General features: G+C 41.2%; 1 protein-coding gene across 5 annotated transcripts in view; it reads right to left on the bottom strand.

The window, feature by feature from the left end:
- Fndc3b (fibronectin type III domain containing 3B) overlaps positions 1-13,083 on the bottom strand; it is a 327,023-nt gene that overhangs the window by 59,831 nt on the left and 254,109 nt on the right. For 4 of the 5 annotated variants that reach the window (XM_005332466.5, XM_040270089.2, XM_040270092.2 and 1 more), the window contains 4 exons: positions 5,263-5,387; positions 3,907-4,081; positions 1,968-2,054; positions 144-282 (listed from right to left, as the gene is read on the bottom strand). In XM_005332466.5, coding sequence (XP_005332523.2) covers positions 144-282; positions 1,968-2,054; positions 3,907-4,081; positions 5,263-5,387 — 526 coding nt within the window. The remainder of the gene's footprint in view (positions 1-143; positions 283-1,967; positions 2,055-3,906; positions 4,082-5,262; positions 5,388-13,083) is intronic. The other variant, XM_040270091.2, reaches the window with a different exon arrangement.

Here is a 13,083-nt window from a genome sequence, read left to right as displayed (position 1 = left end):
TAGTTTGTGGAATTCTTAGGAAGTTTCTCACATGTATATTCTAAATGCATGATATCAACACAAATAATAGTGTCGATAGTGGAATTAATCAATTTTTAAAAATCTGTCAAAAAAGGAAGCAGAAGCAACAAGAGCGAACATACCCCATTTGACACCGAAGCCGTGAGATGTGACTGGCCCTTTAATGAGGGGTCTGGTAGGAGGTCCAGGCCTGTCAGGACTGGTTGTACAAACCAAAACTTCACTTGGACAGCTTTTCCCTTCCATATTAGAAGCAGTAAGCTGTAACACAACCAAGAAAACATTTACATGCTTTAATTACCAGGTATTATCAAATCATTGACTTATGGCAAGACCAAGGTATCTATAAACTCACATGCGTGTGCACGCACATATACGCTTTCTAGCTGCAAACATAAATGCTGATCTTTCATGATCACTTATTTTTTTTTGTATATTTAGTTATTAAAAATCAGGAATAAAACCATAAGGCAGATTTTAGTTAAAGACATTTTTATCCTTTCAAGAAGACATAATACAAACAGTACTTTGTACTGTTTTATACGAGTAATATATGGGACAGGGAAAGATTAAAAAAAAATCCCTTCACTTATCTATGAGCAGGGCACTGCCACCTGGTGGAGAACTGCTAGCAATACGGCTGTGTTCTCAGAGTTGGCATCAATAATAAGGGTTTTAATACACCCAAGCTACTATTTTCCTCAAAAAGTTACACATAACACAGGAAAATCTGACAATATTTATCAAGTGACTATTATGTGCCAAAACACATCATTTGGCCTTAAATTTAGAGGAGGAAGGGTGGAATCAGAAGGGAATCTTCTATCTCCAAAGTCACACATGCTTGTCAGATTAGAAAATGTGCACAGGACCAATGAATAGAGCTGAGCCATTGTACCATAGCACTTTCTCTCTTAGTGACCACTGAGTTGTATTCACTCTTTGGGCTCTAAGATGAAATCCTATTGTAATTCTAATGGTGGTTGCTTTTTCTTTTCTCTCTGTGTATTTTCTTTTTGTACACTACAGTTGTATAAAATGGTAGAATTTACATATTTGCACATGTATACAGTATAGCAATATAATCTGGTTAATGTTATTCCCTAGTATTTCTCCTTTTCCTCCTCTCCTCTTTTCTCTACTTTCCTGATCTCCCTTCAATTTTCATGAGATACCCCTCCCCACCGAAACTTTCTTTTCCTTTTTCCTAACTTCCATATATGAAAGAAAACATACAATCCTTGACTTTTCTGAGTTTGACTTACTTCACATAGCATAAATAAGGCTCAAGTTCCATTCCTTTCTCTACAAATTTTGACAATTTCATTTTTCTTTATGGCTGAATAATACCCCATCATGTATATATTCCATGTTTTCTTATCCATTCATCTACTGATGGACGCCTGGGCTGGTTCCATAGTTGGGCTATTGTGAATTGTGCTTCTATAAACATGGGCATGCATCTATCACTATAGTATGCTGACTTTGATTTTGATTTTTACGATAAATATCCAGGAGTAGAAAAACAAAACAAAACAAAACAAAACAAAACAAAAAAACAGGTTAAGAAAAAGACCAGGGTATAAGAGCAAAGGACAATGGAGAGCAAAACAGAAATGTGACTACAAGGAGAAATGCAGAATAGAAAGGAGTTGGATGCTAGTGAGTGACGGGTGCTCTCCTTAGCATCTGGCTGTCCTCCTGAGCTAGGGTACCTGGCCATGCTGGGATGCAACTTATTAAAGCACATTATGACAGTTTTCTGTCTCAAAAGTAGATTTTAAAATCAAAGTATGGTGTGCATTTTTAAGTATAAATGTTACTGTAAAAATGTAGAGCACTGTGAACTTCAACATTTTTTAAACTGTAGAGTCAATTTGAAATGGTAAATGTGAAACATTAAACAGTTTCATTTTGCAGTTCAGGTACCAAAACGATTGACTCACCCTGAATTTATACTGTGTGCTTCTTTTGAGATTTTTCACAGTACAGGTTAAATCCTCTCCAGTGTATTTTGGGTGGAAAAGGTTATCCTGAAAAGGCAAAGCCAGAAAGAAATATTAGTACCACAAAATCTGGGCTTTCAATTCCTTTGTATATGGGATCTTTACAAGTGTCTCTTCCTACCATTGCCAGTGAGCCAAAGGTCTGGCAGCTACTGTAAAGAATCAGAAGCCCATGGTGCTGTGGGTAGCATTCAAGTCTTAAATAAAAATTTCATTCTATCACATTGTCATTTCTCCTTGGCCTGGACAACTTTATTGTGACAAAGAAGTGCTTTTTAAAACTACACTTAACAATACATCTGTCATGAAAGGAGCCTCTGCTACTGAGGTCTTCACATTCACGCCGCAGAGGGCTATGCAATTAACTGGAGCTGAGGTTCCTGAGTATACAGTGTCCTCTTCTGGCCAAGACAGAGAGGATGCTAAGACAGGGAAGGGTTTCATTCTTTGCAAGGTAAAATCATCCCACTAAAAGTTGAATCATAGAATTCATTCACTAACATTCTCTATCATTTACTCACTCATCAAATACTGCTGAGTATCTTCTATGCATTAGGCTCTCCTCTGGGTTCTAGGGATTCAGCCTTGCCCAAGAATACACGGAACCTAACCCACAAGAAGCTTAAGCTAACTTGGGGAAGGGATTAGAGAGAAAAAAGAAACCCTACATGCAAGTAGAAAGCATGTCATGCAGTGTTAAGTGCTGTGACAAAACTAAAGCTGGTAAGAGGGTGGAGTGGTGGAGTAGTGAGGCGCTGCTTTCTATAGCTGCATGGGTTAAGCACAGTATATTTTATTTATTTTTTTGTTACTGGGGATTGAACCCAGGGGTGCTTCACTACCGAGCTAAATCCCCAGTCCTTTTTATTTGGCAACAGTGTCTCACTAAGTTGCTAAGGGTCTTGCTAAACTCCTGAGGCTGGCCTCAAACTTGTGATCATTCTGTCTAGGCCTCCTAAAGCCACTGGCACATGTAGCTCTTTAAAATCAAATTTCATACACAATTAAAAATTCAGCTCCTTAGGCCCCTAGCTGTATTTCAATAGCTTATAGCCACATGCATCTCAGTGAAGCCTTGATGAACAGCAGAAACCGCAGAACATTTCCATCACTGTGGAATGTTCTGCTGGTCAGTGCTCTTCTATAGAGTGGTCAGGGAAGGGCTGTCCTAGGAAGTGATGTTTGAGAGGAGACCTGAAGGAAATGCAGGAGTGAGTCAAAGGTGCCTGGAAAGCAAGGAATGCAAAAGCCAAGAACACACCTGGGGTGCCCAAAGCACAGACATGCGGCTATGAGACAACAGTGGAGGGCATAGTGGCAGTGGGGGAAACCTAGTCACCTAGAGCTGTGTGCACACTGGAAAAGCTCTGGCTTGTACTCTGGATGAGGGGATAGTACTGTGCAGAGAAGAGACATGATCCATTTGTATTCTGCAGGACCACTCAGGTTCTGCATGGATAAAGACTGTCACAGAGTATGGGTGAAAATGGGGAGAATATTAAGGTCATTGCAGTCATCCAGGGGTGAGACAGAGGTGACTAGTAAAAGGGTATGTGAAGATGGAGAAAAATGGTTCAATTTATGAATAATTTTAAAGAAAGATTTGCTCTGATCATATATGGGAGTCAAGGATGACTCCAGGGGGGTTCCGATTTCCCCATGTGGAAAGACAGAATGCCATTTACCAAGATGGGGAAGAACAGGCTCCTGTTGGTAGTGGTAGTGGCAGTGGCACAGATTAAGAGTTTGGTTTTGACAGAAAGAAAAAAAAGAGTTTGGTTTGAACTGAGGTAGCTAGTTGACATTCACAGTACCTTGTGGGTATGATAGTGCTGACTTATACAGGACACATGTGGAGATATAAACCCGAAAAACTTACATTTTCGTCCTCCTGAATTTCCAGGGTGTAGGTAATCACTTCCTCAGGTGAACAGCCCTCTGGCTTATTCCACTGCAGTGTGACCCATGTGACACCAGCTCGAACGAGTCTGGGGGCAGAAGGCATCTGAGGGATGTTTCCTAATGTGTAGCACACCACCTCTTGGCTGTAGCCACTGCAGAGAGATGAACACAGGAGACACACACTGAGGAGCTTGTGAGAAGTCCTGATAAGGGGAAGGCTGGGCCTGTACTTGCCCACTCTGCTTGGGCTGAAAAGTTGGGGTTGGACAGATTCAGTCAGAAAAGGCAGGCAAGGACCCCTTGAGTGATATCCCCTGCTGTAACCTTCGACTTGCCCTATCCCCCACTGCCCCACAGTTTGCTGTTAGAAAAGCACAGCAGTCACAGAACTTAAGAATTTATTTTACCTCCAAAAGCACTGAACATAAAGCACGGCACACAGTATCATGTTTATCGAGCTATGAGTTAAAGCTCCCAAAGTGCCTTCAAATCAATGTGAGTACTAATAACTATTGATGAAATAAATGTTTCACAAATAGATACAGTACGGGTTTTTCAAAAGTTTACAGAGGCTTCCAATTCATTTAAAAATCCCTGAACCATAGACACCTTTATCATTATGACTTCTTCACCCAGGGAACTCTGTCCATGGGGCAGTTCTGCAAAACTCTGTGATGTTGGAAAGAGGTTCTACAGGCTGGAAAGGTTGGGGACCACTGATGGGCTGAATCTTTTGGAAGATTTTCAACAAACAGCGGTGAAAGAAAAAGATTTTTCCCTTCATCAAGAGTTAAAGTGTGGCTGAAAAGTAGCCTTTTCAAAGCCTCTTTAGTCAACCAGTGCCTGGCAGCACACCTGTCCTGGTGTTTCTCCTGCAGCCTGGGGCAGGCAGGGAATCCAGGACAGCCCAGGTTTCTCCAGGCTAGGAATATCTCCCTAGGCTCCAAGACAATGGCAGGCCCAACACACTTCTCTTTTTGTCATGAAATACTCAGAATTTAAAAAGGCAACCAGGACAAGATTGCTTAAAAAGGGAGGTGGGGGGGTGCTGCAAAAAAAAAAAAAAAAAGACCATGATCTGAAAAATGAAGCCCCATAAGACATTCCTTTCAAAATATGTTCTTCATCTTGGTTCTGAGACCCCTCATGGGGCCTTCATTATAAAGTTAACAGACTGCAAAGGAGCCTTCCCCACCGGGTATTTCCTATTCTGAAAATCTCAAGCTGGCCCAATGTGGAGTAGTGGGCTCCCTCACACCTCCCAGCAACAAGAAGAAAGGTCCAGAATCACCACCGAAAAGCTGAAGGGCAAGAAGAGAAGGAAACATTATACCTGGTGCCAATGTCATTCCGAGCAGCCAGCCTGAACGTGTACCCCATGGCTGGACAAAGCTTTGTCAACTTGCAGTGCTTCTGGCTCCCAAAGAAGCACTGTCTGAAACCACTGTTTCTTTTTCCCTAAAAGAAAAAAATATGACCTTCTATGTAATTTTTTTTAAACAACTATGAGAAAATGAAGAAACATTTATTTATTTATTAGTACTGGGGGTTGAAACCAGGGGTGCTTTACCATGGAGCTATACTCAGAGTCTTTTTTTAATTTTAATTTTGAGACAGGTTCTCACTAAGTTGCAATCCTCTGCCTCAGCCTCCAGAGTCAATGGAATTGTAGGTCTGTGCCACTGTGCCCAGCTAGGACCATTCTTAATAACTGTTTAATTTTTTAGTTTGGGTGAATAAAACAACAGAAGGAAAGCTTATAGGGAAGATCCATGTTGCACATAAAGCACTCAACAGTGAAATCTCTATAACATAAAGGCACTGCATAAAATTCCATAACTAAGGCAGGTAATCCATGGTACCTGGGGTGTTTCAAAAGTAGTTTTTGGTTAACAAAATTAAAAAAAAAAAAAAAGCTCCTTTCAGGCATGAAGTGATGTTCTGGTTAAGGATCCCAATCTATAAGGTTTGGTCAAAACTGCCCAATGTGATCAACCAAGAACTTGACTGCCATCAGTGCTCTAAAACCACACAGCCTTTCCCAGGAACTCCCGTGCACTGGGGGAGCAGCCTGTGCAGCTCACCAAGTGAGCAACACTTCCCTTGGCCAATGACCTCCAGTCCTCTCACAGGTACATTCCAGTATTTGATTGCCAATCCCTAAACATGGATCACATGCCTTTGGATCATCTTGTCTATATCTGTTTTCCCTTCACAGTGCTTAACAGTGCTTTGGACAAGTTGGGAGCTCAATCAATGCTTGCAGAGTTGAACAAAATGTCTGATAAGCACCTAGAATATGGGTTTAACTCATCTATAAATATTGCAGTCACTCTCTAAGTTTCCTATGAAGAGAAAAAAATATTTTTAATGCCTTCCTATACTTACAGAATGCTTCAAATTCCTTGAAATAAAAATAAAACACTCAGTGGAACCTCTTAATAGATCCATGGAAAAAAACCAACAATACTATGCCTGCTCAGAGGCATGGAATACTCATATTAGCAGTTTGCTAGAACAATGTGTCTTACCTTTAACCCATATTATCTTATCTGTGTTCATGCAAAAGAAAACCACATGCTAATCCTGAAAGGATATTAGCATTTTAATCTGTCAGTCCCATGACCTTCAGGAATATGTCTACAATTCTCAATTTATTTTTATAAAGAACAAAGCAAGCACATTTCCCCCTAGGCATATTTAAGCAACTCCCTCCTTTAAGCAAGTCTCCAAATGCTAACCACTAGAACACATTCTGGGTGAAGGGTAAGTAAAAATAAAATAAACACCTAACTAGCTTGAATGTCACTAGAATGAGTAGATTAAAAGAGGCTTCACCATATTCATCCTCACAATCCCCCTACGCTCTCTCCTTCCCAAGCAAGGTATTGCCTTTTCCAGTGGAAGGCCATGGAAGACCTGTAGGTCTTTAAGATTCGAAGTTCATTTTGTCAAGGGTCCAGAGGGTATTCAAGCACAACTAGGAGGTAAAAAGTTAGTAAAAGCTAACAGTTCCAGTTGATACTCAGAAGTCACTGTGGCTGGCATACATGACTTACATTAACCTTGAGTGTTAAGGTTGATGTTGGTGATTTATTCATAGGAAAACTTTATGCATAAATTTGCATAAGTACAGCCAGTGTCTGATTACATTCAATGTGAGGCCTGGTGTGTTCTATACTGATTTCAGGCTGTAGTACCATCTACCTTCTTTCTTCCTCTATTTCTGAACTCAGAGTAAACTGCAAAAGGAAGACAAAATACTCTGCCACAATGGAAGCTATCATCCCTTCCAAACACATGTTGGCTCCCTGCTCCCTTTCAATGCCTCATTTTCCTATTTCTTTGTTTGGTCTCCTTTGCCCATTTCTGGTGCTTAGAACTAAAGCCAGTATATAAAAGTCAGTCTATTCCTTCTTAGGTTAAATTATTTTAATGTTGTAAAAACCAGACTATCTGTGGCTTAAAGTAAAAGGGTGGGGGGTGGCAATCAATAATAGAAATTAGACATCCCTTTAAAAAGGCCACAGCATTTGAACTCAATATAAGAAAGCATAATAAGACCTTCAAAACATTTTCCTATATTACTTACATATTTTTTTTTTAAATCTACTTCAGTATGAAGAATTATTGCTAAATAAACTCCAACGTCTTTGTACAAAACATGCCAGATTTTCCATCTTAATACCTTCTAAGGTGAACCACTAGTGCATGGAACTCCAGAACATGTAGAATGGATCCAGGGTTGCTGGAACTTTGGGATCAAATTTTAGATACAATGTCTTAGTTGGAAGAGGTAAGAATACAAATATTTCAGAGTTAAAGAATTACAGCTTCATTGGCAAATTTCTAGAAGTCACCGAGACTAAAACAAAAATAAGAGAAAGTAGGATAACAAAATATTTCAGACATGAGAAAAGGTTTTGAATAACAGAATATTAATTTATGGCATGGAATTTAATATAAAAGGGATATCTGGAAATAAAAGACTTAATATTCACAAAAGTCATCACGGCACAAAAGTGACCTCTAGCTCGAGGTTAGCAAGTGGAGACAGACAAGGCCATTGGCTCCAGCGACCAAACGCAGTGGCCCATGCATCCTGCTGGCATGTGCACCATGCCAGGCTCTCAGATGTCTCTGAGGGATAAGCATTAAGAGTAAGCACATGTTGTAAGGTACAGAAGAACTAAGAATCTGTTGGTAAACCAAGAGAGATCGCAGGTTACAAATAGTATTTACAAGTAAAATATTACCTGGTTCTTATTGATTAGACACGGGGTGGGGGGAAATAATAAAAGCTAGAAGATTGCTTTAGAAGATTGAATACTTCTATGAACTGACAGGAGTGATAACATGTTTGTCAGAAATTAAATGTGTCCAAGATGTTATTGTCAATGAAGTTTTATAGATGGTACAACATTCACGTTTTATAGACAATGTGGCTCTTAATGATTTTGAGAGGTTATAATCTGTGGCATATTCCTTCTAATAAAAGCTAACTCAAACTTTACAGGATAACTGAGAAATGCTAGCTTTATTTATCAAACTTTTTTTTTTTTTTTTTGGTACTGGGGATTGAACTGAGGGTACTCCACCAAGCTACATCCCCAGCCTTTTAAAATTTTATTTTAAGATAGTAGTCTCACTAAGTTGCCCAGGCTGGCCTCAAACTTGCAATCCTCCTGCCTCAGACTCTTTGAGTTGCTGGGACTACAGATGTGTGTCACTGTGCCTAGAGAAAACTGAGTTTTTAATAATGCAGTCTGTCTTGTGCAAACTTCCCTATTAAAGCATAGCCTTAGTGGAATGGAAAACATCCTAACCCTTTTTAGGTCTGCTATGATCAATAATCTGGTCAAACACAAGTAGCGGGGCAGCCTTGACAAAGCCTAATTCTTATCATCCACTCCTGCTGGGCCACTTGTGGTGTGACACAAGCAGAGACTAAGGGCCACAGGGATCCAAGGGCCTAGGAGTTGGTTGGACCACAGGGATGAACCCCTAGTTCACCTTGACTCTCTGGGCCTTAGAAGATTAGGTATGCAGTGAACGAGCACTCAGGATCAGAACCTCTCTAAGGTGATCTCTGGAGTTCCTATTTGTGGAAAGGAAGGGAAAGGAAACTTCATCAATTAGAGAAATGGGTAAGGGGACTCAAAGCCCATGCCACTGGTCATTCTGGAATACACCTAGCCATAGGCTACTGACCTACTTTGACATGAACCAATATAACCCCTAGCTGTGTTCTGGCCTCACTTTCTACTGCCAGAGCCTATGAGCCAAGAAAACGGCAGACTTTCAGGGTTCACTGGCTTGTTTCCATCTCATAATCTTGGGCAAGCCCAAATGCTTGTTTCTACAGCTCATTCAGAGTTCATTCCAGGGCAAGGTTAATCTTTACTAGACTATGAAGAAATCTTGGAGTACAAACCAACTGTGCAAATAAAACTTAAAGTGCTCTATTTGGTGTGGGGTAGTACATTACAAACTTGGATTGTGTCCTTTTGCAAGCTATTCCTCTTCTCACTCAACTGAATTCACAGTTCTTGCTTATCTATCATTACTCATCCACATCTAGCTTGTGAACACCAGTTTATCATGGTGGGGAACTATTTCCTGATAGGGGCCCAGGCACTTGCCCTCTATGTCTGATCAAAACTGCTCTCTAGGAAAGGACTCTGCTTGCCAGCCAGTTGGCTCACGTTCATGTCACCTATGCCATCAGTCCTTCCCAGCCCTGAGCTCCCTGCTTTGCCTCTTTTCCCTCCTCAGAACAAAACCACACTGTGTGTTATCCACATGCTGGACACCCCTACGCCAGCTCATTCCCTATCTCCTCCACTATTCAGATAGCCCAGACCCTAATGTCCTTGCATCTCTGTTACCTGGCCTAGGCTGGACATCTCACTTACCTAAACATGGACAAGCAAGTACCTCTCTTCACAACTGGACTGACACAGTGAAGTTACTGTATCTGTGGAAAAGTCCCAGCCTTAGAACACAGAACCACATCTGCATCACTGCTGCACCGGCAGACTCGCTCACTTTTTAGAGGGGTCACATTTCTGGCTACAAGTCCTAGTAACAATGAGAGTCCAGGTGTTGTTCCAGGTCCTGCACCATTCCAGCTAATTCTGGTGAGTGGCAATAATCTCCAACCTTTTGCCAGACTGTGAAAGGATAGGGGTGAGAGGAGGGAGCTTGGAAGCATTTAAAATGCAGGCTTTTCAATGGTTGCTTCATGGAAAATGACCATACCCTGCAGACTTTAAGATGAGACTTTAAGATCTTTCTCCCTTGAGGGGAAAAATGTCTTCCCACAGTATTATCATTCTTTGAAATAAAATTTGGGGATAAACTACAAATATAAAAGATTTCAAATATGTTTAGGAACATTTTTTCCCTTTTTAATCCTTCTACCTACTTGAATATTTTTTCATTTCTTCCTACTCTATAGTTAAAAGAAAGAGAAAACAAAATCCTTTGGCTGAATTTTCCCAGTGGGAGGTGGTGGGGGACACAACTGAGGCACAGACACTGACCCAACAGTATGTGTTTATCTTGGTGGGCAGGCACAGGCCTCCCGTCTGTTGACGGGAGAAGGGCAGAATCTGAATGCCGCTGCTGCACGTCCCTCCAGCCAGTTGGATAGCACTGGGGAAAGGGTCTCAGCCCTACTGTAACAGTGTCCACTCTATACTTTGAATACAGCCCTTACTGCTCTGCCAGTGTAACTTACTTGTAAAATGGACATGTTTCTTTCTCTTTCTCTCTCCTCGCTCCTCCCTAATCTCTCCCAGTCCCTCTTGTCTCCAAATGTCCGATGGATGGCTGTTTCAGGGGAAACAGGATTATGTTTCTCCCCGATCCTAGGCAGTTATCTGTCCCTGAGTACACACCCACTGTAGGAATTAAGTAATTCAGACTTTGGGGATGGCACCAGAAGATTTCAGAAATGACTGTCTTCTAAATTAACATGTGATTTACAATTGGGGCCTGAGAACATGTGGAATGCAGCCTTTGAATCACTTTAAACTCCCCCTGCTCCCCCATAGGCAGAATCACAGCCTCTGGGACAGAACTCCCTTGTGTTTCCCTGTGCTAGCAAAGCAATAAACTTTCTTTTTCCTTTTTCTCAAAACATGTCGTTGCTGGACGGGCACAGGAGACAAGGACTGAGCTTTTGATAACACCATCCTATCACTGCATTTGTGTATGTACGTTTTTCTTCCTTCTCCCTCTCTCCAGATTCCTCAAAAGAGAAACAGCGGAAAAATACTTACGATGTACTTCAAAGTTTATGCCCTTGTAGCTAAAAGTTGTAGGGCACAGTATCTAAACACCATACATGCTATACGATGATAAAATAGAAAAGTATAACAAGGACTTAGACTCTTCACTTCTCCAAATGTCTTATGGATGGCTAATGCAGGATGTAAGACTCCATTTTGCAACCATCTCCTTTCCTCTGAGTCACCTTGGGTTCCTGGAAGGTCTGACCCCATAAACATCTGGTAATGTGTTAAAACGCTACCCCAGGCAACAGCAACTTCTCATAGACACGGCCCCACTTAACCAACCAAGATGATGCTGGATAGACCAGACGGGATCAAGATCACCAGCTTTGGTAGGTGAGAAGCTTCAGCTACACCAACTCCTGACCTTTGCACTCATTCTCTTTCTATAAAACCTCAATGCCATTGTCAGTCCCTTAAAGACAGGTCTAAGGACCTGGGGTCCTCCATCTTCTTAGTGTAGCTACACAGATTAAAGTTCTTTTCATGATTTTTCACTGTTACCTGTTCTGTTTGGTTTTGATTAGCTGGATCCCCAGATGAGTCATCTGGGGGAGTCCTCGTTCTCTGGCCAAGGACTCCAGTAACAAAAGGAGTAGAGAGAAGCCTTATATCACAATTTTAAACATGTACCAGAATTCCTGGATTCTCTTGTGCTGAGAAATGGTACATTCCCTTTCTCTTGAATGTGACTCTCTAGTAAATGACAGAATGGAGTGGAAATTAAGCTGGGTGACTTTGCAATGCTGGGTCTGAAAAGGTGACAGTTTCTGCCTCTTTCTGGGACCCTCACCTTGCAATTCTGACCACCCTGAGGCTGCCATGCTACGAGGGAGGCCGAGGCCAGATGGAAAGGTTTCTGGAGGGCTTTGGGTAAGTTCCACCCAGACCAGCACTGGCATCTAGACCTGTGAGTGAAGATCCCTAGAAAACTCCTATCCCCCATCAATGAGTACCCCAGCTGAGACTCCAGACATTACAGAGCACAGATAAGCCATTACCTAATCCAGAATCTGGGCACAAGAAAGCGATTGTTTTAAGCCATTTAGTTTTGAGGTAATTTGTTATGTGATATTCCACTTGTTTATTTTAATGTCCATATGTTTGTAGTATGAAGTTTTACCTCTCTGAACCTCAGTAAATTTTTATAAATTTCTCCCACACTGTAAATAACCAGGACATGGGAGAGTGAAATATGTGGGCTAGTACCCCAAATGCTTAACACCTGCTTGAGTAAAGAATTCTATTTTCTATTTGCCCTTAGTATAAATGCATGTTCCCTCAAAGCCATCCAACAAACTAGATACTTAAATTTATTTTTAATGGATATTTTAAAAATTATTGCTATAGAAGCTAAAAATGTAACTAGATTCCTAGACAACAAAGATCAACCAAAACTGTCAAGCAAAGGCAATGCAGTTACTTTAGCATGTAGAACTGCACTTTAGATTGAATTAAGACTTTTAATAATGGGATCCCCAATTCTAGAACCATGAGGAGGTTCTTAGATATAGACATAACAAAGACATAACTCTTTGGAGGACTTTTTGGGTAGGGCACAGTCTAAAACAAATAGAAATTTGGGCATTCAGAAAAGGAAAGATAGATGTCTCAAAAGAGAAGCGCCACCAAGCCCCTAGATGCAGAAAAGGCCCACAAACTGTTGAAATGCAAAGCAAGCATTAGCCAGCAAACTCAGCCCATGTCCTTAGCCTGTACCATTGGCCCTTGCCCCTTACCCCTGACCTGTGCCACTCCCTGCAGAAAAGAACCTGAAGGCGAAATGTCTAGCAGGGAAAACTGGTGCAAAATTTCACAGCTTTACCCTGCCTCCACCTTCAGTCCAGCTCCTAGCT

Source organism: Ictidomys tridecemlineatus, chromosome 3 (genome assembly GCF_052094955.1).
Source record: "Ictidomys tridecemlineatus isolate mIctTri1 chromosome 3, mIctTri1.hap1, whole genome shotgun sequence".
NCBI classification, from domain to species: domain Eukaryota; kingdom Metazoa; phylum Chordata; class Mammalia; order Rodentia; family Sciuridae; genus Ictidomys; species Ictidomys tridecemlineatus.
The sequence above is the reverse complement of the archived record's forward strand: the minus strand, read 5'-3'. Positions and strand labels throughout refer to the sequence as shown.